This window comes from Chenopodium quinoa, unplaced genomic scaffold (assembly GCF_001683475.1).
Source record: "Chenopodium quinoa cultivar QQ74 unplaced genomic scaffold, ASM168347v1, whole genome shotgun sequence".
Lineage (NCBI taxonomy): Eukaryota > Viridiplantae > Streptophyta > Magnoliopsida > Caryophyllales > Amaranthaceae > Chenopodium > Chenopodium quinoa.
Window position 1 is genome coordinate 5,728,967 of NW_018742815.1, and position 27,401 is coordinate 5,756,367.

Here is a 27,401-nt window from a genome sequence, read left to right on the forward strand (position 1 = left end):
GCGCCACGTGGCAGTGCGCCACGGTGGCGACACATGTGGCAAGGGTCGTGGACCTTGGTGATGGGTCATGGTCACGGGCCAAAATAAAATGGGCCAACCGAACCCAACTTGGGGCTCAAGGTTGGGTGACATATGATTAGTTCACAATGCATGTGAAATGCCTTGGGGACCAAGTGAGAAAGTGGTCCACTCCTAACCATGTGACACTTGTTACTTGTTCCTTGGTTTGTTTAACTAAGGGTTGAATTCATCAACCTTTCCATGTGGGATACTTTTGTGAAAAGTCCCACATTGAAAGATGAGTGGAATTCACAAGCTATCCTTCCTTATAAATAGCCAATGCATGGCATGAGAATTCCTTGCTTGAGTAGGAGTTCAATAGAGCATTGCATTAGCAAAAACTCTTAAACTCATATAATACTCAGGTTTTGGTCGGACCTCGCTAACTCCGAGGTAATGGACCTAAAAGTCGGAGTTCGTCCTTGCGGGTGGATTTCCGTTGGAGGCTCGGTATTTTCAGAGCTAAAGCTTTCAAGTACGAGCCCGTTTGTGAGGGCGAAGCACGCTTCAAAGGTATATTTCGGTTTTACCCTTCTCGTGTTTATATGTTATGCTTTATGGTTTTATTAATTGCGAGTGGTTCCTTGGGTCGGGGTTGTTTACGCGGTGAGTCGGACTCACCAAACCCCACCAGCGGTATCGGAGCCCCGCTCGTTTATTTTTATTATCATGTTTTTCATGGTTATTTATGGTTATTTTCTAGTTTAAGTTGCTAATTAGATTAGTGGCTCAGTTTTATTAATTTTAATCCCGTTTCTAATGCGAATTTTGGCCCAGAACCCAGATTTTCGCCCAATAATAGTGAATTTTGGGTGGAAAAGGTGTTCTGGAAATGGTTTCAGCCCTATGAGGATGTGATTTTAGCCAAATTCCGACCAAAAATGCCTATTTCGAGGGATTTTTCATTTTTGACGAAAAATTTTAAGTCTTTTCTTACCTTGAAATTGATGGCATAACTTGGTGATTATGTACTTGATTTATTTGCATTATTTTTCTGCAATGTTAATCTCTTTAAAGCATATTTACTTGGTAGTATTTAGTGCTTAAAAGATTGATTTATTTTCACCTAATTGCAAACTAATTGCTTTGTAGTGTGAAAATTTTGTTTTTGAGGCTTCCAAAGTGTTAAAGATTCAATCTTTAATTATGTTAAGTGATTGAAACTTTAAAAGTCACTAAATTCCATGAATTTTGTGTTAAACTTTGTTGTTTTAATCATTTTGGATTGATTGAAAACATAAAGTTTCAATTTTTGTGATAGAAATTTGGTTATCTTCATGTTGGAAGATATAATTTTCAAGGATTCACAAATGTTAGTTGTTGGATTTTTCATTTGAACATTAAAGTTCATATTTTTCCAACTCCTTCTTATTTTGTCCGAATCTCAAGTTTAATTTAAATTGATTAAATTAAAAGTGAGAAATTGCCTTACTTATGTTGTTGCACTAAGCTAAACCAATTTAATTAAAGAATGGTTCTTGGGAATTATTTTGGTTGGATGCACCTTGATAAATTTTATTTAAGTTATACTTGTTTATTTTTTTCAATTTTGCTCATTGAATTAGTTCTAAAATCAATTTAGAATTAATAATTTTGTCACGCCAAATTGGGATTGAAATCCCGAGGCTATGGCATGCAAAACGAGGTAAAAACCTCACTTGGCTAGCCGGGCTGCATAGCCGCCCACATGTGGCTGTCAAGGAGGCTGCCCCATCTTGCGTGCGGCCATGTGCGTGGCAAGCACACCCAGCCACAACAGCAACGCAGCAGCACCACCAGGCAGCAGCTTGGTGCGGCTGTGCGTGCGTGCGTGCATAGTGCAGCATATGGCTGTTGTGGTGCGGCAATGAGTGCGTGGGGTGTGCGAGCATATTTGAGTGCGTTTGCTTGGAGCGGCTAGGGTGTGCGTGTGTGCGGTAAGGGTGCTCCAAAGGGATTGTGCGTGTGAGCACATATACCCCGGTTTTAAGGCAATGCTATTTTGCAAATTTTGGCCGTTTTATTTATTTTAATTAATTTTGTTTATCTTAATTAAAAATTTTGGAGGCTAGGCCTAGGTTTTGAGTGGCATTGGCAAAATTTATTTTGACAAGTTTGGGTTCTACTGGCGTAATTAATTGGATTAATTAAGATGGATGCGGAATTTAGTGGGAGCTTCAATTATTAATTACATCAATTACATACTCGGTTAAACAACTTTGACTAGTTTTAATTAGGCGTGTTAATCGGATTAACCACCTAGATTAGTTACTAGTGCGCGTGTTTGTTTTATGCGTTGTTACTTGTTTATCGTTGTAAAATGCATGGGCCATTCACATATAGTGAATGGATGAATGGAATGTATATTCTCGCACAGGTTTTATGAAATGGCAACTAGTGGGACCCGATTAGGATAGAAAATACGGACTACGTGTCGTGATGTATTTTTGTAAATCTAAATACGGTCTACGGACCGTTGAGTATTTTTGTACCTTAATATTTAGATTAATCCTAGTCGTAGATGCTAGTAGTTGCAATTTTAGTTAAAGTCTTGAAGACGGAGTTTCTCGGAAGACAATGCCTTAAAATTGCAAGTGAAGACCTTTTGAAGAGTTGAAGAATTCAAGAGGTCATACTAGTTGCCAATATGCATCTTATACTTATGTTTAATATTTATGCTTGTGCTTATATATAAATGATATGATTAGATGCATGTGTAGGTTTTCAAAATGTTATGATGATTAGTTAAGTTCACTTAAATCAACCAACATAGATATCCTAGGTCCCTAATAATATTGAGTAAAACTTGTCTTTCCAAAACAACACTTACTATCCGAAAGAGGGTGATGGTGGGCTACGCCAAAGCGAGGTGCCATCGCTTATTCAAGGAGGTAAGGCACACCGGGTGTGCATGTTGGTTTTGGTTGAACTCATCGGTATGAGTGAAGAGTCCTCACATGTCGTGGCAAAAGAGATACATCGTCAAGATGCATTGGATGCGACGATTATCTAACCAAGAATGGCTTGGAGCCATTATCAAGGATTTGCTTACCTTAGAAGATTGAGTGATAAGACAAGCCAAAGCATGCTTAACCACTCATTGTTTCTTTAGATCTTGGAATCGCCTTATTTTCACCAAATAGGGACAATTTTTATGCGTAAATAAGACGTTTAATAAGATTGAAGTTTGCATGAATGCTTTTAAATTTCAAACTTATTATGTTCTTAATAAATGGTCATACTTTGCACTTATATATATAGTACTCTAAATCAAATAATATTGTTTCCATGATTGGTAAAGGAAATCTTTGAGGATAGTTCTCAAATAAAGGAAAAGCATTTCTAAAATACAATTCTCATAAATGACTTTTACAACAAAGTCCGAAAGGACGGTTGGACATCATGTATTCGAAATGCTAGGTAGTTTTGATAAAACATGAAGTATTGAGTTGCAAACTCAATATTGTCAAATATTTGACAACCAACGTATCTTTTCGCTTCATACATAAATGAGTAGGACTCATTAATGTAGTAATTCAAGCATGAATTAAAGGAAAAGATGAAACTTTGTTTTTCGGCACACTAGGTGCTTGATTATGCCTAACAAAGTATGAAAGTCAAGGTACTAAAAGAAATGGTTCTTAAAGTAAGGTCATGAGATATCGTATGATAAGAAATATAGGAAGCAAGGAACGAAGAAAAAGGAATTAGATTCCATTTCAACTCATGAGTTCATGTTATTATAGTTAACTTAGCAATTAGTTATCTTCACAAGTATCGGATACTTCTTGAGTGTTCCTCTTGATAATGACCTCAAACTATTGAAGTTAAGCTAAGTTGTCGACTTACAAGCTTAGAATGAAGCAAGAAGAGCTACATAAGTTATAAGGTCGTATGATTTGTTTAAAGACCTTTTGAACTAAAGGCTGGAACGAATAATGGTTATGTTCCATAATCAGCAAAAGATCCGTTCATACACGGAAAGACTCACATTCAAAGTAAAAGGGTAATAGTTGTAAATTTATTTGAATGGCATGGTTATCCAAGCGTTGAGTCAAGAATGCTTGATTATAAACAAACTTTCCCCTGACATGATAAACTCACTAAGTTTAAGTCATGGGCTTGATTTGCGTTCCGAACATCTTTAACAATATCACGTCAACAAGAACGTACTCAAGGCTCTATTAGATAGGCTCTTGATAGTTGCTCGATTTGAAATCGTTTTAAGACAAGCAAGTCTTACTTGTTGAAACCGACAAAGCGGAGAGCTATTGTTCTTAGTGTAGACAATTAACTCCGAAAGCTAAAGAGGATTCAATTACTTCAACGTTTCACAAAAAATTTGAAAGGATATGGCTATATTCATCAAATGTGAACAAACTTGACCTGAGTAGCTCAAGAGTCCAGTGAAGTACAAAATCGACTTGGCAAGAAATCAAAACGTCTAGATTAGATCAAGCGATGTTTACTTGAGCCAAGCGTGACCATCTCAGGGTTATGAATGGAAATTTTCATAAACAACTCCACAAAGAACATAGTATGTCCTCATGGAGACCTCGATGTCATTTGAAAATGACTCGAACGATGATGGTTCACAACCCTTCCTATAAAGTTCTTAAAGATTTGCACAAATGACTAATGTTACACTAAACAAAATGTCAAAGCTAAGAAAGGACGCCATATTCAGTTATGGATAGAAATAACTTCTAAAAGTATTTTCAAGTATATGTCTAAGGCTCTTAGTCTTAGTGGGAGCTAAGTGGCTCAGTGGGAGTTCACCGGCTTAGTGAAAGCTAGGTGGCTCAGTGGGAGCTGAATGGCTCAATAAAGACTAAGATAGCTCAAATGGGAGCTAACTATTTGTTTCACAACAAACTTTTACCCAAAGGCAATATACATGTCTCTTTGTAAGCATCCAAATGAGACTACGGGCATTACCTCCACAACCTAATTGAGAAGATAATGTGTGTTGCTCTAAGCGGTGTCTTTCCGGAAAGTAACACATTTCCAAAACAACAAGTGGGAGGAAAATGAACTCGATGACCATCGAGCTTAGCAACAAACTAGAACTGAGAATCTCGGAAGACCTTAAAAGGACTTTGTGAGAATGCTTGATCAATAATACTCAAAAGGACTTTACAAGTGCCTTAAAAGAGAATTTATTACTCACAAAACATCAGAAATGTTGGAGTAAGATCAACATAATAAAAGGGCCTTAGAAGCGCCTTGAAACTCAGTGTTTGATGTGATTACCCCGTATAGGTATAGAATTCACCAAAGGCTTGGATTGAATCCTATAAATTTCTATTAAGTTAGAAATATATCTAAAACTTACAAGCATACTATTTACTATTAGATAGTAAAGCAATAATGTCTTGTAAAATAGCTACGACAAATCCAAATTCCGAATAATGGTTAGAGGCCATGAAAATCCGAAATAGACCCCATGTTTGAAAATCATGTTTGAAACTTGATTAATTTGCATGAAGGGTGAAATACCCATCGATTGCAATAAGTTTTCAAGGAGAAAACTAACAAATGTGGAAATGTATATGCATACATAGTGTAGACATCTACTTTTGGCCTCCTGTCCTGACAGGAAGTGCAATGACGATAAATAAAGCCATCTTCGTGTTGGATTGAAGTGAAGAATACTTATGGATAACTGGTTAAGCCACAAAACACAAAAGACTAGCTCGAATAAAAGAACAAGGCCAATACAAGGTCCAATTAACTAAACCCGATCATAATTAGGCTTAAGCCCGTGCTTAAAACCCAATAATGACGGATTTAGGAGCGCCTAGGTTAAAAATTAAAGTTGCCGCAGAAAATGTCGTGCGCATCTCACAAAGTCGCGCGCAACCTATTCAGTTGCGCGCGGCACTCCGCGCAACTTCTGGAGATGCGCTTGCGAAAGATTCAGAATATCAAAAATTTAGAAAATCGAATCTTGCCATAGAGTTGCGCGCAAGACAAATAGTTGCGCGCGTCATCCGCGCGCGATAGCCGCGCGCAACTCATCCAGTTGCGCGCGACACCTGCTGCGGAAGAATGCTCGTAACCCTAAACCTAATCATTCCCTATAAATAAGACCCTAATCCGAGGCTTAAAGACACAGAAAATAACCTAAAATTCTGGCAGAATACTTGTGTACTTGTGCTTCCTAACCCTCTTGTCCTAAACACTCACCCCTTTGATATTTTGTTACTACGGTGGAGGTTCCCCAACAAGAAGAAGTCTATAAGTGTTCTAAACTGAGATCTAGCAAAGAGAAGTGGTAAAATTCCGAGCACTTAGTTAAATCACATTTATTTTCTTGTTTAAAAGAACCTTAATTAATCAATTAGTGTTGTTTGATCACCTTTAAAATAATTAATTAATCAATTCCACATAGTATCTTTCGTTAAATAAAGATTAGAATTGAATAAAATAATTGTTGGTTGATCACTTAAGCCAAGGCGAATATTGTTTATTTTCTTGTTCTATTCACGAATTTGATTAAATAAAGAATAACGACATTACGATGTAATTCCTACGTGAATTGATGTGTGTAAATAAAATCAACTAACATAGTTTTAGGTATCGTGTTGCATATATTGTTTGGTGATGAAATTGTGCAAAAGGAAGAGCTAGTAGAGGCCGCACTAGGGCTAGGATCGCGATTCCCCCTCTAAAGGGAACGTTATCTTGGTACCCTCGCTCCCGAACTCATTTCTGGTTTATGTAGACCAATTTGGGCATGGGTAAACTTATGATTCATGCTAAATATCCCTTGAACTCTACTTGGGAGAAAGGCATGAACGAGGTTTATGGGTTTTCCTAAAACTCATTGGCGACTCTAACTTGTTTCTTACAAAAAAAGCGTGTATGATAGAACCATTTCTAATTCAAGGTCCCCCAAACAGTCAGGAATTTAAATCCTAATACACCCTAACAAGTGTAAGGTCCTAGGCTTTAAAGGGCCATGGGCATCTAAGGAAAAGGATTCCCTACGATGGGAACACCCTCCTTACAGTGGCGACTCCAAAGGGGACTTAGAGGTTACATGATTAGTTCGTAGTTATGATTCAAGGTTGCCAACACCAGGTTGCCTATGGGTTGTAACGAGAATTAACTTGGATAATCTCTAGTTAGAGAGCGAGACTTGAACGCATAATATCTTCATTTTGCACAAAAGTAAAAACCAAACAAGCAACATTGCATCATGCATAAGTATAGCACACTTCAACATTGGGGATTGGCTCATTGACTAGGGGTTGCCAACACTAGGCTTCTATCCCGAAATTAATAACAATCATCCCACCCATATCACCAACAAAATGTTAGGAGGACGATGTCATAGGTCAACTCGTTGAGTGATTGATTTGTGCTTCGTTTCTTAATATATGGTACCTTGGACACCCAAGCCTTAGTTGACCTTAGAATGGCAATACGTGAATCTTGACTTGTGGCATGCTTATGTGATTATGTGACTATATGCAACGTGTTAGGATAGTCTTCTTTATTTTTTCTTTTTAGTTCGGTCTAGGTTCCCAATTATGAAGTCGTCTCTTCGTGATTTAGAGTCATATTCGAAGGGTAACATAAAAAAATGATGAAAAAAGGGGAAAACAAAAAAAAAGAGCTCGAATTAAAAAAAAAAAAATCATACGAGCAAGTGGCGCGCGCAACTCATTGAGTTGCGCAGCCCTTCCCAGCGCAAGTCATTTCGTTGCGCGCGGCAGCCGCGCGCAACTTAATCACTTTCGCGCGCCCACTGTACGAGTCAATTTTGATTTTTTAAAAAACAAATTGACTCGTCAAAACAATATCTTTATCCAAGAATTGTTAAGGGTGGGGTGATGTTATCCGGTCGAATATATCTTGCGTCATTTTCTTTTTCTTTTTTTTTTCTTTTTTCCCTTTTTAAGCAAGCGTATCGGTTTACTTATTCTTTCGTACTTCTTTTAGGGCCGGTTTCCAATCTTGGGAAAGAAGACTCCCAGGCACTCGCCTTCTACGTTTACCACCCAAAGATCAATCCCTTTTAAACTATTTTTCTTCACAACTAGTCCTAGTCCAACAACAATGTCAACTCATTCAAGAACTTCAAGAGGAGATTCTTCGTTTGAGAGAGGAAAAGGCTCAAGAAGCCGAGGAAAAAAGAATTAAGAAAATTGAAAAGGCTAATAAGAAAAATGTTGAAGCCTTAGCCTTGCAAGAAAAGATGGAACAATTATCCATCAAAGAAAAGTCGTTGGAGAAGCTAGTTCTTCGTTCTATAATGGGGAACAAGTACTTTGACGCAGAAAAGTTTGCTCCTCCCGCAGGACTTGCTTTACCGGAAAAAATCGTAGCTACGGACTTGCCAATATTTAAGGTGACCAATAATCCACAAAATCATTTAATGTGTTTTACTGGCACCATGGCACTAAAGGGAGTTGATCCTAAGCTTCACGCTTTGACTTTCCCTTTGTCTCTAGACCCAACCGCGAGAGAGTGGTACTATGGGCTAGATCCAAAATTCAAGGCGACATGGGAAGATGTAGTTTCGGCTTTCATTACCCAATATGAGAGTAACGTAGAGTTCAAGTCCACTATACGTGAACTCGAAATGCTTAAGCAAGGCGACGATGAAGGTTTCCTTGCTTTCTATGGTAGATGGCGAGAAAAAGCGGCCCACCCTGCCCAAAGGCCACCCGAACTCGAGTTAGTACAAAAATTCTTTGACAACTGTCATGAAAAGTACAACAAACATCTACGTTACCTTGGTTTAGACACTTTTCAAAAAGTCTATTCCGTGGCTACTAGGATTGAAGATGATCTTGCTAAAGAAAAAGCAAATAAACCCCATCATCATCATCAACCTAAAAATAACTACAAGAAGGGGAATGATAGCACACCATCCTTTATTGACGTATTTGCGACCACCACGCAATACAATAACACAAATCAATATAATGATCCTAGGAAAAGATGGACAAGAGAAAGAAAATCTACTCCATTTCCCGTGAGCTATAAAGAATTGCTAAAAAAATTAAATGAAAAAGGTTTACTTGCGCCAACAGGAACAACACCACCCACTCCACCAGAAAGAAGGTTTGCTAATTGGGATGGTAATGCTTATTGCGCTTATCATAGAGGTAAGGGACATGATACTGAACGTTGCTTTGTCTTGAAGCATAAACGATGGGAGAATTCCCACGCCTAAACCTAATAATAATGCATCCCCCTTAGGGGTGTTTCACATCAATGAGGACCATATGGGAAGCGATGTGTTCAATCCTTTGAACTATATCACACCTATAGGAGAACCTCTATCCACAATACTCATAAGGGCAACTAATGATGTATGTGGACTATGGGACGACGGCTTTCAAGACTTATATGTATCTAAGTATGCCGCCGTCCCACCTCCATCTTGTTTACAAAATGAAACAAATGGAGCGCTTGATTGGGATCATTTCTTGAGGAAGCCACAAGACTTATCAAATCTCTCCTTGGATGAACAATGACATCAAGCTCAACTCATGGAACATCTTGAAATGGAGGCACACTCAAAGCCTCTAGAAGAAAGTTGGTTTGTGAGTCCTACAACTAATCCAAACGAGATAGATCATCTAACTCGTTCTGGGAGAGTTTACCAAGCACCACCACCAAATGGATCTTCGATCACACAAAATCAAACTCCAGGTCAAGTATAAAATACAATACCACCTCCACTTGAGGTGGAAGATCCATTGGTCAAACAACTTCGCCAATCCAAGGCGAATGTTAGCATTTGGGAACTCCTAAGTACTTCTACAGAACATTGGAATTCTCTTATGAATGCTCTAAAGGCTTTGTCTGTAAGCACAGACACAACCCCTCAAGATCTCGTTAGCTTGCTTACTAGCGAAAAATCCGACAAATCAATCATTTTCACTAATGATGATTTGCCTTCAAAAGACATTACCCACAACAATGCATTATACTTAACTGTGGGGTGCAAGGGATGCAACATCCCTCTAACTTTGGTAGACAATGGGTCAGCTGTAAACGTATGCCCATTGCGAACTGAAAAATACTTAATCCTTAATCCAGAAAAAGATTTTCAATCAACAACACAAAGCATTAGGGCCTATGAAAATTCGAGAAGATCGATGTGTGGAACTGTTAAGCTACCAATTACCACAGGCCCAATACAAAAGATGGTTGAATTCCATGTTATGGACATAAAATCTACATTCAACCTTCTACTTGGAAATCCTTGGATACATGAGCTTGTTGCAATACCATCCTCACTTCATCAAATGATTAGGTTGAACTATCAAGGGCTTCCTATGACTATACATGCTTCTCCACTTAAAATAGCAATAAATGATCAATCACTCTTAGAAATAAACCACGATAATGATGAAGAGGACATGTGGGGATTTGCCGCGGAGCCAATATGCACAATAGAAATGGAAGAAGACTTGGAAGAACCTTTCAAGCTTGATCCATATTCCACCAGGATAGTAAACAACATCTTACTCAAGAGTAGTTACTTTCCTGGGATGCCTTTAGGAATAGGAATGAAGAAATCTTTCTTACTTCCTATCCCAAAGAAAAGCTTCTCCTTTGGATTGAGATATAAACCAACCAAAGAAGAATTAAAGTCTCACGATGCGAAAAACAAAGCACGTAGAGACAACAACAAGAAAGGGATAGTCACTTTACTCACATCCTACCAACAAACCCTTAATGGACAATTCATTAGGGAGGGAGAAGACTACCCATGCTATGACTTTCCAGAACCACTAGTTTTGGAAGGAATCAAGAAGCCTGGATTTGAAATATTTCATGATTGCTACGTCTTGGATGACGATTTTAGTATCGTTAAATCAAAATGCCCAATTCCAGGGTGCTATGATATGCAAGCATTTAACTTGCTATTTGGACTAAAGCAAAATCATGTCGCTACAATGGCCAACCAAAAGCCATCCAAGATGAATCTTTTGAACCAACTTCATTGATCAACCCTTCTAATGAAACCTTTGAGCATGGATGGAGGAAATATTTCAAATGGACCAATCACAATTCACAAAGGCGATAAGCTGGAAATCGTCACAGGCGAAGGGAAGATGTTTGAAGAATCGGACGACGAATCTATTATAGACTCTAGGGAAGCTGAAAATCTAGGCCTTGTGGCCATTACTGAGTCTTTATTTTCTAGTTCTAAGGACGAAGATCCCAAAAAGGATTCTTCTCTTAATGTACTTTCTTTTGATTCTAATAATACGAGCTCTATTTCCGAGTATATGCCTTCTATTGAATCTTTCGAATGCTATAAAAATCAATCTAATGAAGATGATAATATTAATAAGTTGGTTAAACTAATGAATGAACGAGAACAAAAGAACCCTATCATTGAAGAAACTGAAACAATCAATATAGGAACTAAGGAAAACAAAAGAGAAGTCAAAATTGGCTTAACTCTAAATCCGGAAGAGCGATCGACCCTCATATCGACGCTCAAAGAATTCGAAGACGTGTTCGCTTGGTCATACAAGGACATGCCTGGAATAGATAAGGAAATTGCGGAACATACCATTCCCTTGAACCCTACGTCTAAACCAGTAAAACAAAAACTTCGACGAATGAAACCTGACGTCGCGTTAAAAATAAAAGAAGAAGTACAAAAACAGTTGGACGCAGGTTTCATTCGCGTATGTAATTATCCAGAATGGGTAGCGAACATCGTCCCAGTCCCTAAAATGGATGGACGAGTTCGCATGTGTGTCCACTTTAGGGACCTTAATAAGGCTAGCCCTAAGGACGAATTTCCTCTACCACATATTGATATATTGGTAGATAACACGGCTGAACATGCGATGTTATCCTTTATGGATGGATACGCAGGTTACAACCAAATTTTAATGGCAAAAGAAGATGAAGAAAAGACAGGCTTTATCACCCCTTGGGGTACGTATTGCTATAAAGTCATGCCATTTGGTTTAAAAAATGCAGGAGCTTTGTACCAAAGAACGGCTACGACTCTCTTGCATGATATGATGCATAAAGAAATAGAAGTGTATGTGGATGATATTATGATCGTAAAGTCCAAAGATAGAATGGGACATATAAAAGCATTATGCAAATTTTTCACTCGCATAAAAGAGTACAACATGCGATTGAATCCGCAAAAATGCGCCTTCGAAGTAACTTCCGGCAAGTTACTCGGATACGTAGTTAGCACACGTGGTATTGAGATCGATCCCTCTAAAATAAAGGTAATTGTTGACATGCCTCCCCCTCAAACAGAAAAAGAAATTAGGGGGTTCCTTGGCAAAGTGCAATACATTAGTCGATTTATCAACAAATTGACTATGACTTGTGAGCCAATATTTAAAAAAATTGAAAAAAGAGGAAAAAAATGAATGGGACGATCAATGCCAAGAGGCCTTTGAGAAAATTAAAGATTATCTCAAAAGTCTACCAATTTTAACACCACCAGTACCCAAACTACCTCTTATGCTATTCATTACAGTTACAGACACGGCCACAAGCGCCATGTTAGAACAAGAGGTAGAAAAAGTCGAGCGTGCAATCCTATTTGTTACCAATGTCAGTTTTCAGTTTTTGTAAATAATAATTCATAATTTGCATGGCAAGGTATAAGCTATATCATGAATTTGTAAAAAGTAATCAATCCACAGTAAATTACGATATCATGAAATATGTCGTTGAATAGGTGCTTAAATAAAGTATCATAATATAAAAAAAAATTATATTTTTCACTAACATATAGATTATATACATTTAAGGTCAAACTAATGCATTAGCTGCATATGTGCCGAGTTTGATTGTGTTAATTATTCTGAAACAAAGTGAGTATGTATTACAAGTAGTTTCGAAACTGTTTAGTCTCTAAGGTAGAAGGTCAAAGAAAACAAAAAATTTCTAAGCTATACAACAATTTAAAGTACATCATCAAACAGTTTGGAAAGGCAGTACAACACTTACTGTTTACAAATTTCATCTTTCACCACTTGATGACAATCCTTTCCAAAAGCACTGAGTGTGTGAAACAGAAAGCCACTATGGCTGACAATAGCAATCTTCTTTTCACTCCGGGTCCATAGCCTTAATCATAGATGAAATAGTAATTAATATGTTAAGTAAAGCAGAGTCACCAGTTACATAAATTCACGAGCAAACAATACCATTTCAAGAACTTCATTCCTCTTTCTGCAAGTTCTTCATCTGTTTCCCTTACATCCTCCTTCCACAATATGTCGTCATTTTCAATCTGAATTTCAGATGTTTCGCATTAAGGAAAAATAGCATGCACAAAAGTCGGGAGCTGTACCATGATCATATAAGAGAATACAAGCAAGCAGTTGATTCCCATATAATCATAACCAAAACCTAGAAAAGAAGTTACTTCCGAACTTACCAATGAGAAATCAATTGCAGGAAAGAGAGTTTCGTATTCGCTCTTAGTCCTCCTCTTGTTGCATGGATGGACTCTCTGCAAACAAAAATAGGGAGCACAAGTTATCATAGATTGCAGTCCATTGCACAGAGAAGCAATCACATTAGTGATAAGCAAAGAATGAGGCACTAAAGTTTTATAGTGGCATTCTGCTTTCAAATGGCAAATTCTTGGATTAACTCCTCCTATAAGAGAGACTACAATATACATTAAATTTTATTTGATTAGTTTAGGGTGACTGAATTATGATAGACGACGGTAGTTGTTGTTTGGAGCAAATGACTTGAGATTACTAGGAGTGTGTAGTTCTTAGCGGTCTCAAGTGTATAAATTGATCTAATGATACAAGTTTAATAGGGACTTAGGGTCGATTTATCTTAGGGCCTATTCTGATCTGAGCTGAACTTATTGGAGCTGAACTGAACTAAATTGAATATTTTATGAGAGAAGAAAATTAAGATAAGAACTAAACTGAACTTATTGGAGCTGAAATGAACTGAAATAAGCTGAAGAAAACAGGCCCTTAGCAAGATTATAAGTTTCTAGTGATCTAGAAACTACATAGCCAACTAATAGTGGTGATAATTTACCAATTTAACTACTGAAGTATCAACACGTTTTGAATCTAAGAAGCTTTGATTTATCTAAATCTTTTGTGATTGAATTAGAGACTTTACTCTGTTAACTTTTATATAGAGACACTTCATAGAACTTTCAACAACCCACCAATTTTTAGTACATATCTACTAGTAAAATAATGTGTATAGGTTTAGTAATCCTGATACATAGAGAATTGATATTCTTTTTACTTTATTATACAAATAGCTAGGATTCCTAGGAAGTTAGATAAACTTTTATCAGTTCTGCAAATCAATTCACTTTTCAAAGCTTAAAAAAAAGATACTTTGAACTTGGAAGCTGCAAAAGTTTACCATTTCAAACTTCACCCCCCATTTAAGGGCAGGATAGTAAGATACTAAAACTTATTTGATGACATGATTAGTATAAGAGTTTAGCTAACCGCAATTAACAACCTGGAATCACATATCCAAAGAGGAGCAAAGGATGATATTTAATGTCCTATAAGCCCAGGTGTCATCTAAATTTAAATGCAAACATCTCGCCAAAATATAAATAAAGAGATATATAAAATTTTGTGCACAAAACTTATTTAATTCAGCAATAATCTTCCACCTAAGGATTAGATGATATACCAAGTGATCTCGACAAGATTCAACTGCTAGAAAAGGAGGGCAGCCAAAGCTTGAAATTGCAGGTCGACCACTGTTCCCTGCGTCTGCCACCATCAGGGGTGCAATATCTACACCATCATTATAGCTACCACCTCCAAAAACTCCTACTGCATTTTGTATGGTCCTACAAAGAATCGCAACGGTCCGTGAGATAGAAATCAAGATAAATATGGAGTATGATTATTGAACTGGTAACCGTGAATGATAAATAAAAATTCAAACTCATTGGACACTTCACTTTTGTAATCTATGTATTCATGATTTCATGAAAGTTTGAGAGAACGCAGTCCGTAATTTTGTCCCTCCTTTTCTTACACTCATCTACATTCTCTTACCCTTTGCAGTAGTACTGCACCTCAAGAAGGGATGAAGGCAAGTCCCTTTGAGATTCCATCAGATAAAAACCAGCTTATCACATAGGGTATGGATTGTCCCTGTTCTTAATCTCATTAACTAATGTATGAAGCTAAAGACAATTTTGCAAAGATGCTCACGCCTCGTCAAAATTGGCTCATCAACAGAGATATTTAGCACAGTATTACAGTAATGTTAAAAGTAAATTCTCGAAGCTTACATGAAAAAAGTACACAGAATTGAACATAATTAACTTTCAACTTTCAGTAGATGCATACCTTGTCAAAGGAGATGTGATTACTAAATCAAATTTCTTGGATAGTCCACTTCCTTGGACATGTTTCCGCAAGTTATCCACCTATTACGCCAAAGGGGGAAAAGATTAATAAAATAACAAAACAATTTCATACCACCATGTTTAAATTTTATTTAACAGCGTAGATAAGGGGTGAAAGAAGAACATTAAAATAAGTTCAATATGCAACCTGCTCCCATCCACGAGAAGTTAGGCTAGCATCAAGATAGTCATAGGATAAGTATGCCTTAACATCTTTCTCTCCTGCAACATTATGATATCCTTGTGCATGCCTTACCTGTAAAAATCATACATCCATTCATCAAATACAAGAATCAGCCCATTTAAATCTTCTCATACCTAAGGAGAGAAATACAAGAAAATAAAAGGAACGAATACAAGTTTAACACACCAAATGAAGAGTTTTGCAGTGGTGCAGCGGGTAGAGTCCTTGACCAGCAGAAGTATCCATGTCTGGGACAAGAATAAAACAATATCACGATTACTAGAACTCAATACCCGGTAATACTAAACACGAAAAGACTCCTTTGATAGCTGCTCAAAAAAGGGGACTCTGAAAATAAGCATTCAAACCCAACTGCTCAATGTAATCAGCCAAAATAAAAAATCTCAATCACTTTCTTTTTTTGATGCAATCACTTTCACCACCACACAATAAACAATTATCAACTTGATGGTCTCATCATAAAATACTTTATTGTTATTACCTGCATGACCTTTGGCATTGTTTATCACAGTATTAGTGTACCCACTAAATGAAGCTAAAAGGTAAGCTAAAGTATTAAGACTCCATAATGTAAATTGTCCTACACTGAGTAAGAATAATATGTGTGCACATCGCACATGTAAGTTGTCCCGCACTAAGAAGTGTAATACTGATCAGACCGATAATTAGTTTTGGGAGAACCTCATTTGGGTCAAGTAATTCAAACTCGCCTTCTCTTTTCGGGATAGTCCAGACTGATCTTACAATTAGGGAATACCAACTACCAACACTGCCTAATATCCCACATAACAAGCATGAAATGAACGACTTTGATATCATTTTCCAATAAACAACAAACCAACCAATACTTTACAGAAATTTATGTCACTATCATAAAGTAGCAACAGAAATTTACATTATCCCATTGATTTAATTATTGGTATATTATACTTCAAATCTTCAATCAAACATTAGAGCCCTTCATTCCAAGCCAATATAACAGCCAAAATCCAAATAGGAATATCCGAATATTCCATTTCCAAATTCATTGAACACCAACAAATTGACAATAACTTTCCTGAAAATTCAGTAAGATAATTTCCAAAATAAATATCTACTGAGTTTTTTTTTTAATATTCTATTATTTTTATCAAATTAAAAATAAAGCCCATTAACATATTCGTATAAGCGATTGTAAGCATTCTATCACCTTCCAATTCAAACCCAATATCAAAAATGTTACCAGTAATACATCAAGTTCAGAAAAGATTAAGAAAATTAAAATTTCAACAAATACCCAAGTCAAAGAATGCAATCACAACATCAAATCCCAAGAAATCACACTATCAAGAAAAAAAAACTCCCAGCAAATAATACACCAAATGTACAAATCTTTAGCAGTTGAATAACACAATGCTAGGATCTTAACCACTACAAATGAAGAAATAAGTTCAAAGTATATAATTTATAAAATTTTTTACAGTCTGGGCTAGGCGAGCGTCGCCTTTTGCGTGTCCTGGTCGGGCTAGCGGGCCTGGCAAGGCAGCCAGCAGGGCTAACAGGGGGGCAACGGGGCTAACAGGGGGGGCAACGGGGCTAACAGGAGGGGCAACGGGGGGGCCAACAGGGGGGGCAACGGGGGCGCCAACAGGGGGGCAACGGGGGCGCCAATAGGGGAGGCAACGGGGGCGCCAACAGGGGAGGCAACAGGGGCGCCAACAGGGGACGGGGAGGCAACAGGGGGGGCCCGCCTGCCCGGAGTCCGTATCGCACGAACGCGATAAAGCTGAAATCCCCCGGTAGCACTCCAATCTACTCTCCATTGCGTACGAATTACTGCCAGTAAATCGTTACACATTGAAGAAAAATGTTCTTTCCCTTTTCTCGAAAGTCTTCTATACTTCTGATTAAAACCCACCATTATACGTGTGTTCGTTACTACAGTATGTGGCCCACTTTTAATCCGCCGCACCCGCTCCACCGCCATAACTATATATTAATCATAAAAATTAAAGTCAGTATAATCACAAAAAAATAATCATTAAACCCAACATCAATTTCATCTCTAATATTCATCAAAAAATTGGAATTTCTCAACATATACTTAGAATTTAACACAATTAAATATACTTATACCCTAAACATCATATTAGAATAGTTCAATCGTAACATAAAGGGTTCTGCAATACCTTAGCAACCAAATTTCATTTAATTATCAAATTAAGCTTTAAAAATCACATAATAGTAAGGACAAAAGGCACATTTGATTCAATTATCAAATAAAGCTCGTAATTTTCTTCTCTAGCCACAAAATCGCTCATATAATCTTTCATAACGTTACTAGAACCAATATTTCAAAAATCCAAACCCTAAATTAAATATGCTGACAACTAAAATTAAATTAAATTAAGGATAAACCCTAAATTGTGAAATTGATATTCAATTACCTCAGGAGCTGCTTGCGACGATTGAGAACAAGGAATGTGCTTCAATGGAAAACGTTGGTGGATTTAGTGATTGGTGGGATTGAAGGTTTGGTGGTGGTGGATGTGGTGATTAGTGGGATTGAAGTTCGGTGGTAGTGGATGTGGTGATTTGTGGGATTGGAGGTTCGGTTGTGGTGGATTTGGTGATTTGTGGGATTAGAGGTTCGGTGGTTGTGGATGTGGTGATTTGTGGGATTGGAGGTTCGGTGTTGGTGGATGTGGTGATTTGTGGGATTGGAGGTTCGGTCGTGGTGGATTTGGTGATTTGTGGGGTTGGAGGTTCCGAGGTTGTGGATGTGGTGATTTGTGGGATTGGAGGTTCGGTGGTGGTGGATGTGGTGATTTGTGGGATTGGAGGTTCGGTTGTGGTGGATGTGGTGATTTGTAGGATTGGAGGTTCGGTGGTTGTGATTGGTGACTGGTGACAGGTGTGATCGGTGGTGGTGATTTGATGCATAGTGGTGCCGGTGGTAATGGTGAAGGAGTGGTGATGGTGGTGTTCCCATGGTGGGAGGTGGTGGTTGAGTGGTTGATGAGAGAGATACAGATGAGGATGAGGAAATGACTAAATGAGGTGATGGTTAGCAAATTGCTGGAATTTGTTTTCCCAGCACAAGCAAAAGCGGGCCCCATTAAGTTGAGCTGTCAATTCGGATAAATGGGTCGGGTTTGAGTCGGATTATCTCGGGTCGGGTCAATAAGGGTTAATGTCGGGACCTATGCGGGTCGGATTTGGGTTGGGTCATGCTTGAGTCGGGTCACGTCGGGTCATATATCTCATCAGGTTTGGGTTGGGTTAAGGTCGGGTCAATAAAAGGTCGAGTTACATTCGGGTTGGGTGAATAACAGGTCGGGTTAGATTCGGGTTTTTACGGGTTTAAACGAGTTAGGGTCTTGTTCGGGTTCGAGTCGGGTTCGGTTCAAGTCAATTATTTACGGGTTATAAACAGGTCGGGTCATTATCGGGTTTGAGTCGGGTTCAGTTCAATTCAATAATTTGCGGGTTATAATTAAGTCGGGGCATTCTTGGGTTCGAGTCGGGTTTGGTTCAAGTCAATAATTTGCGGGTTATAATCATGTCGGGTCATTTTCGGGTTTGGTTAAAGTCAATAATTTTCGGGTTATAATCAAATCGGTCCTTTTCAAGTCTTGTCATTCTCGGGTTATAATAATCAAGTCCGGTCATGTTCGACTTCGGGTATTAAATATTGGATTAATATGGGTTTAAGGTTGATATCAGGTCGGGTCATATTGGGTCCAGTTACATTTTATGGGTCGGTATGTTTATGTAACGTTTTTTTTAATGGCATTATTTGTTTACAAAATTTTTTTTAAAACTCCAAATTAAATTGCTTAATTTAAATATTTTTTAAAAATATTAAATTGACAAGTGAATAATAAAATTTGAAAAAAGGACCAATAAAAGGATTTTAAGTAGTTATATGGAAGTTTTGAAGATAAATTTAGAAAATAAAAAACAAAAGATACATTTGGTTGATTTAATTAGGCAAAATCTTAGATTTTACTTTACGAAAAAATTTATTTTATTTTAAATTGTACTTTAGAAATACATATTTAGAAATGACGCTAAATTATTGGAACGGCTAGACATTATGTAGTTAAGTGAAATATTAAAGGAATAGAGTTAGGATTCAATTTCCGTTCGAATACTAACATGAGATAACGACCTACACATAATGATTCGATAATAAGTCAGGTTGAATTTGGGTCGGGTTAATAACAAGTCGGGTTGATTTCGATTCGGGTTGAAATTTGAGTCGGGTTAGTAACAGGTCGGGTTAAATTCGGGTCGGGTTGAATTCAGGTCGGGTTAGTAACAGGTCGGGTTGAATTCGGATTTTGACGGGTTAAAATGGGTTTGGGTCATTCTCGGGTTCGAGTCGGGTTCGGTTCAAGTCAATAATTTACGGGTTACATTCGGGTCGGGTCGTCTCTAGGTTGGTTCATGTTCGGGTTTGGGTCTCAAATACTCGGGTCAACTCGGGTCTAGTGTTGGTTTTAGGTCGGGTTCGGGTCACCATTTTTTTCGGGTTTAGATGGGTCAGTTAATAATCGGGTTAAGATCGGTATTTCGGGTCGGGTCAGGTTTTGACAGTTCTACCAGTAAGTAGTCTTGGCGTATAAATGTACTCTTGCGGGACCCAAATGTGAAACAAATATGCATTGGCGCGCTTCCCTATACCATTACAATTAATTTCCCGTTTTTAATTGCTCTTCCCCTTACTTTCCCTTTCCAACCAAAGTTCTTCATTAATGTTCTTCGATTGGCTGCGCGGTAGGGTTCTTCGACTGGCTGCGCGGTAGGGTTCTTCGACGAGTGGGTTGTGGTCGGAATCCGATCCCGGTATCGTCAATTGGCGGCAATAGCGGCCATTTTGGTGAGTAAAACTTGTAATATTGTTTAATTGAAAGAATTTGAACAATTCACTTCACTTAGTTGTATAATTTGAGTAATTGTATAATTCCAAGAATTTGAACAATTTACTTGGTTGTATTATTGATTGATTTGCTGATTCATTATTATCATTATTGATTTTGACATAATTTGGTCTATTTTGTTTGGATTTTGGATATTTGGATATTGAACTGATTTTTTTTTTATTATTTTTGGATTGACGAATGTGATGGGAAATTGATGTGAATGTGTTGTTCATGGTTGACTATGATACGCATATGAGAAAATATTAAAGTGCATAAATGGTAATAAACTAAATATATAAAATGTAATATGCATTGTCATGCTTCGTTTGAACTTATTGGAACAAACCATCCTTTTGTTGCTTGTTGTTGATTTGTAAATGAATCATTTTGGTAGTTGTCCATAATAAGGAAAGAATGAACATGTTGCTGGTTGTTGTTGATTTGTGTTTCAACATAAGCATGTTAGCTGTTACACTGGATTATGAGCATACAATATATTCTGAGCATGAAGCGCCTACTATTGTTACATATAGTACATGGTAATGACAAATTTTAATTTAATTATTTCGGCAGTAAACATGGAATATGTGGAGGAGGAGGGGGAGGAAGTAGTTGCGCAAGATGATGTTCCTTTATCAATTGATGATGATAATTGATTAGGGGATTTTTATCCACCAATCACCGTCTGACAAATGGACCAACCAGGTTCCGCCACGTGTCCTTCACGAAGGCCAACAGGAGCCTGCCACGTGTCAACCACAGATACGTCCTCTACGGACCACTTTAGACACGCCACGTGTCCACCCATGCCAAATGGGAAAACCGGCCATCAAGGCCCAATCCAGTCTAGAGGCCCGACCAGCCCTAGGTTTACCCTAAACCTAGAGAGTGACACGCTTCTCAAGGCTATAAATACTTAATTAATCCTCATTAATGACGATCGAACAATCAAGAAATCAAGCAGAGAAGAACAGAGTTATTAACAACCGGCTAATCTCGCTAACGACGCAGATTACCAACACTAAGCACTCTCACCTAGAGAGATCTCATTACTTTAATTTCTGTATTAATGACTCCTTAATCAGGTACTAACTTGACCGTTGGAGGCGGAGCTCTCAGGAGTCTCCGTTATTTTGCAGGTACCAGGCGTCCGGTTCCAGTCTCGGAATTGTAACTCTCCCGCAGGACATCAGAAAACCCCGAAACATTTGGCGCCGTCTGTGGGGAGAGTACTTCAGAGATGGCATCCAAGTCTGTACCGACTCCAGAAGAGAGGCGTCCCCTAGACGACCCTCAAGTTCAGTCGGACCATGATACCGAAAGTGAATTTGAAGTTGAAACTCATACAGCTCCAGACGGGACCCTAAGGGCCCGACGTACCCGTCATACCGAAATGAGGGAACGGGAGCATCTTCAGACAGAAAGCGAGCCAGCAGGCGCACCGCTTGCTCGGCAACAGCCGACTGATGGGTCTGCTCCCATCACAAGGAACGAACTCATGACCTTCATGAGGGATTTCAAGGGAGAGATCCAAGAGTTGATCAACAAAAAACCGCCTGCTTCAGTCAAAGAGCAGTCGGCCAAGAAACCTTCCACTTCACTGAAGAGGAAGCCAGTTCAAGGGCGAGAGGCGACTCCCCATCCTAAATCCAGGAAGCGGGAGCCACCTGCTCTTGATTTCACAAAACTCCGTTATCCTACGGGAAATAGGAAACCGGTTCGTCATATTCAGGCGGACGGGTCAAAGCAAACGTTCACAGATGCTCGGCACCTGCTAGAGCAGAAGAAGAGTGACCGATTATCAGAGTCGGCTTCTACTTCAAATTTTCAGGACAGTTTGCGAAATGCCTCGATGAGGCATACTCAGTCGTACCATGAGAGTCAGTCAGGCGGCACCTCCCGTCAGTCCGGCTTTCATAGTGCCCAGGCGGTACCAAACTTACCATTTGTGCCGCAACAACAGTATTTTATGCAGCCACCTCCATTTGGTGGACCTGCAGCAAAAAACGTCCAACCTATGGACTGGCAGCTACGGCTGCTTAGACTTGGTGAACAGCCGTCGGCCTTCTCCAAGGAAATTACTGAAGCCGCTCAGCCGGCCAAAGTAAAAAATGTTCTAGTAGGCGCCTATGACGGCACTACTAACCCAGAAGACCATCTGATGGCATTCACCAACCTGATGTACCTTCAAGGGTTGGATGATCCCACTTGGTGCAAGTGTTTCCCAGCAACTCTCAAGGGAATTGCACAGCAATGGTTCGGCAACCTGCCGACTGGTTGTGTAAACAGCTTCAGGACGCTTGCTTACTTATTTGCCTCCAACTTCGCTATGAACATCCCTGCTAAGAAAACGACCCTTGATTTGGGAACAATTCAGCAGGGCGAGAAGGAGGGGCTTCGTTCTTACATCAGGCGGTTCAACCTGATGAGAATACAGATTCAGGGGTTACCGGATGAGGTAGCTTATACTGACTTTTTTAGAGGTCTCAAAGATGGGTCTACCTTCAAATTTGATTTAGTTCGAAAAAGGGTGGCGACTCTTCAAGAGGCCTTGATTGAAGCAGAAGCCTATATACAGGCGACTGATCTGTGTACGATAAAACAGTCGGACGGGAAAAGGTTCGACAAAAGAGAGGGACGACAGAAACAGTCGTCCAACAAAGATGAGAAAAGAAAAGAGGTCTGGGCGGCTGATTCCTCTAAACAGCCGGCCCAGAAAAAGAAAAAAGAATTCAAACCATACTCCCCAAAGTATGTGTTTACCAAGGATAACCAGTTTATCCTAAAAGAAATAAAGGGACGGTTCTCAATTGAGAAGCCGCTCCCCATGAAGGGTTCTGCGAGCAACCGGAACCAAGACAAAATCTGTGCTTATCATGATGACGTTGGTCATCACACCAATGACTGCATCAGTCTCATGCGGTACCTAGACCGCTTGGCTGATCAAGGTGATCTTGACACTTATGTCAAGAAATCTACGGGGAACACTTCCTCAAAAAAGCAGTCGGCCAAAAAGAATCAACAGGCCGACAGTTTCGATACAGATGATGCAGTCGTCTACACCATTGCAGGCGGCTTCTCAGGAGGCGGCCCCACTATTAGGGGCAACAAAGATAATATAAGGCGGTTAGATGTAAACTCCGTTCACCAAGAACGGCCGTCCAAATATACATTTCCTGAGATTGTCATCACTGAAGAGGATCTAGGAGGAATAAGGGGGCCGCATGACGACCCTCTCGTTATTGAATGTAAAGTGGCCAACCAGAGAGTTGGCCGAATCCTCATAGATATCGGGAGCTCCTCAGATCTCATCAGCAGCAAATGTCTGTCAAAACTGAAATATCAGACGGACTGCATACATCCGGCCTCCCACCCTTTAATAGGGTTTGGAGGAGGAGTCGTCCACCCACTGGGACGAGTAGATCTACCCATTCGCCTGGGCGAAAAAGGGGAAGGACGACACATGGTAGTCCGGTTCCTAGTAGTAGAGGAACTCTCGGCCTACAACATGATTCTGGGTCGACCAACCCTGAATAATTCCAAGGCTGTTATAATCCCGTCACTTATGCTGCTTAAGTTTGAAAGGGATAATGGAACAGTCGGCTCCCTGAGGGGAGATCAGAGGATGGCCCGAGAGTGCTATCTCTCGGATGTCAAGCCCACTGTTATGGCCACTGGGTCAAGTGGAGAAAAAACAGACCTTGACAATGTCAAGGAGAGTACGCCTGTTCAAGAAACAGGCGACAAAAAGAGAAAGGCGTCCCAGACAGAGTCCGCAAGAAAAGCAAGAAAATAGCAATCATTGGCAGAGGAGCGGCCGGATGAGTTCCGCCCTCAGCCGGCTGGTGAGCATGCGGACCTGATCTTAGACGACTCACGTCCTGACCGAACAGTCAAAGTTGGGACGACTGCTCTGAGAAACCTTGGTGATGATTTTCACAATCTTTTGAAAGAATACAAGGACATCTTTGCATTTGAAGTCCATGAAATGCCAGGCATTAGTCCTGATCTGGCAGTACATAAACTCGCTGTGGATCCGAAAAAGAAGCCGGTACGGCAAAAGAAGCGGAACCATGGTGAAGAAAGAGGTCAGGCGGCAGCCGCCGAAGTCAAAAAATTACTTGATGCAGGGTTCATTCGGCAATGTTACTTCCCAGATTGGGTTGCAAATGTGGTGCTTGTTAAAAAGCCGAATGGCACCTGGCGAATGTGTGTAGACTACACAGACTTGAACAAGGCGTGCCCCTAAGACAGTTACCCTCTGCCTAAAATTGATAACCTGGTCGACTCAACAGCCGGCCATGCCTTGATGAGTTTTATGGACGCTTATTCTGGTTTCCATCAAATTCCTTTATGGAAGAAAGATCAGGAGAAGACGACCTTCGTCACTGATCAGGGATTGTACTGTTACACGGTCATGCCGTTTGGTCTTAAGAATGCCCCGGCTACCTTCCAACGAATGATAAACACAGTGTTCTTTGATCAGATTGGGAGAAACGTCGAGGCATATATTGATGATATGATTGTCAAGACTAAACTTCAGAAAGATCATCTGACGGACCTCCGAGAAACTTTCGCCACACTCAGGCGGCACCATGTCATGCTCAATCCCAAGAAATGTGTATTTGGAGTTGAGTCTGGGAAATTTCTCGGATTCCTTATCAATCAGAGAGGAATAGAGGCGAACCCTGAGAAGGTACAGGCGGTCATTGACATGCAGTCGCCTCGTACCGTCCGAGAGGTTCAGAAGTTAACGGGTTGTCTGGCGGCCTTGGGGAGATTCCTAAGCCGATCAGGCGACAAATGCCTATACTTTTTCCAGGCAATTAAGAAAAAGGCAAGGTTCGAATGGGGGCCGGATGCTGAGGCCGCCTTCCAGAAATTAAAGGTTCACTTGCATTCCTTGCCGAGGCTGGTCAGCCCTTTGCCCAAAGAAGATCTCTACATGTACCTGGCCGTCTCTGATCATGCGTTAAGCGCGGTGCTTCTTGCTGAAAGGGACGGCTGTCAGCTCCCGGTCTACTTTGTCAGTCACGTACTGAAAAATGCCGAGTTGAGGTATCCCCTAGTGGAGAAATTTGGTCTTGCACTCTTCATGGCTGTTAAAAAATTGAAGCCCTACTTTTTGGCACATGCAGTCGTCGTGTATACCGACCAACCAATCAAGCGGCCCCTTACCATCATGGAGTCGTCAGGACGAATGATCAAATGGGCCATAGAAATACAGAGCCTCGAAATTACCTTCGAGCCTAGAAAAGCAGTGAAGGGGCAAGCCTTTGCTGATTTTATTGTAGAGATGACTCGTCCTCCTGACTCTCAAGTTCCAGACCAAGTCTGGAAGGTATATGTGGACGGAAGCTCTACTTCAAATGGTTGTGGAGCAGGCGTCGTATGTCAATCTCCAGAGGGCGACAGGTTCGAGTATGCCCTGCGCTTCAGTTTTCAGGCTTCAAACAATGAGGCAGAATATGAAGCTTTACTAGCCGGGATCCGCATGTGTAAGGCGGCAGGGGCAAGAAAAATAGACGCCTGTTCTGATTCACAATTGATAGTGAGTCAGTACAATGGCGAATACGAAGCAACCCATCCGGCCATGATCAAGTATTTACAGGCGGTTCGACAAGCAGTCGGCTCCCTTGAGGATTTCCACCTAATCCAAGTGCCGAGGTCAGAAAACAACCAGGCAGATGCACTGTCAAAATTAGCATCATCCGCCTCCTCCGATACTCCTCGAACTGTTTTTTTGGGAAGTGATGGAGAAGAGAAGCATCGAGGAAAACCCTATTGGAATCCTAGACAGAAGCTCAACCTGGATGGATTCAATCAGGGCATATCTGACAAACGGTACACTGCCGGATGATCCTCAACAGGCGGCAGCACTAGAAAAACGAGCCTCCTGTTTTGAAATGATACAGGGAGAACTTCACAAGAGGGGGTACCTTCAACCCTTCTTAAAGTGTGTTACTCCTGAAAAGGGACGAGAGATACTAGATGATCTTCACTCTGGTTTCTGTGCTTCCCATATAGGTGGTAGGATGCTTGCTCAAAGGGCAAGGCGCCAGGGCTACTTTTGGCCTACTTTGGAAGCAGATGCAATGGAGATGGTGAAAAAATGTGACAAGTGCCAAAGGTTTGGCAAATTAATTCACCGTCCGGCTACTGACCTCACTACCATTCACAGCCCACTACCGTTTGCTAAGTGGGGCATGGACATTCTGGGTCCATATACGCCTGCTACAGGCGGCAGAAGGTATATACTTGTTGCCGTTGACTACTTCACTAAATGGGTAGAGGCGGAGGCTGTAAAGGGAATCAAGACGAAAGATGTAATTTCATTCATTTGGAAAAACGTCATCACTCGGTTCGGGGTTCCCATGTCTATGGTTTTTGATAATGGTCCCCAATTTGAGACGCCTGTTCTCAAAAGCTGGTTGGGAGACCAAGGAATTGCCCACTACTTTGCATCTGTCGGCCGTCCACAAGCAAACGGCCAGGTAGAAGCCTTTAATAAAATCATCTCAGACGGTCTCAAGAAAAAGATTGAACGAGCAGGCGGCCTATGGGCGGATGAACTACTACATGTTCTCTGGGCCATTAGGACGACTGAAAAAGGGGCGACTGGAGAAACTCCATTCCTCCTAACTTATGGTGCGGAAGCTGTTCTTCCAATAGAACACTACGAGCCGACTCTTCGAGTAATGCTATATGACGAAGAGGCAAACTGGGAAGCTATGCGCCTGGCATTAGACTCACTTCCTGAAAAGAGGGGCAATGCTGTTTTGCGCCATGAGATCTATCGCCTGAGAATGACTAGATCATACAACAAAAAAGTACACAGGCGTCCACTCAAAGTTGGGGACTTTGTACT

The 27,401-nt window shown here is 40.1% G+C and overlaps 1 protein-coding gene across 2 annotated transcripts; it reads right to left on the bottom strand.

Annotated features, from left to right (window-relative positions):
- Nucleotides 1–12,759: 12,759 nt before the first annotated feature.
- Nucleotides 12,760–17,222, bottom strand: LOC110725879 (phosphoglycerate mutase-like protein 1). 2 transcript variants are annotated; one of them, XM_021905347.1, is made up of 8 exons: nucleotides 17,087–17,222; nucleotides 15,792–15,853; nucleotides 15,570–15,677; nucleotides 15,363–15,442; nucleotides 14,692–14,854; nucleotides 13,439–13,513; nucleotides 13,206–13,291; nucleotides 12,760–13,125 (listed from the first exon to the last, which is right to left on the bottom strand). In XM_021905347.1, the coding sequence occupies exons 2-8, from the start codon at nucleotides 15,849–15,851 to the stop codon at nucleotides 13,002–13,004; spliced, it is 696 nt and encodes a 231-aa protein (XP_021761039.1). In that variant the 5' UTR covers nucleotides 15,852–15,853; nucleotides 17,087–17,222; the 3' UTR covers nucleotides 12,760–13,001. The 2 variants fall into 2 exon arrangements, with proteins under 2 accessions (XP_021761039.1, XP_021761038.1); XM_021905346.1 differs by lacking the exon at nucleotides 17,087–17,222 and having other exon boundaries at nucleotides 15,792–16,098.
- Nucleotides 17,223–27,401: the final 10,179 nt, after the last annotated feature.

Coding starts and splice junctions, on each gene's coding strand:
- LOC110725879 (XM_021905347.1), bottom strand. CDS start 15,851: ATGGATACTTCTGCTGGTCAAGGACTCTACCCGCTGCACCACTGCAAA. Junction 14,855..15,362: donor ATCACATCTCCTTTGACAAG/GTATGCATCTAC, acceptor GATTCTTTGTAG/GACCATACAAAATGCAGTAG. Junction 13,126..13,205: donor GGAATGAAGTTCTTGAAATG/GTATTGTTTGCT, acceptor TCTATGATTAAG/GCTATGGACCCGGAGTGAAA.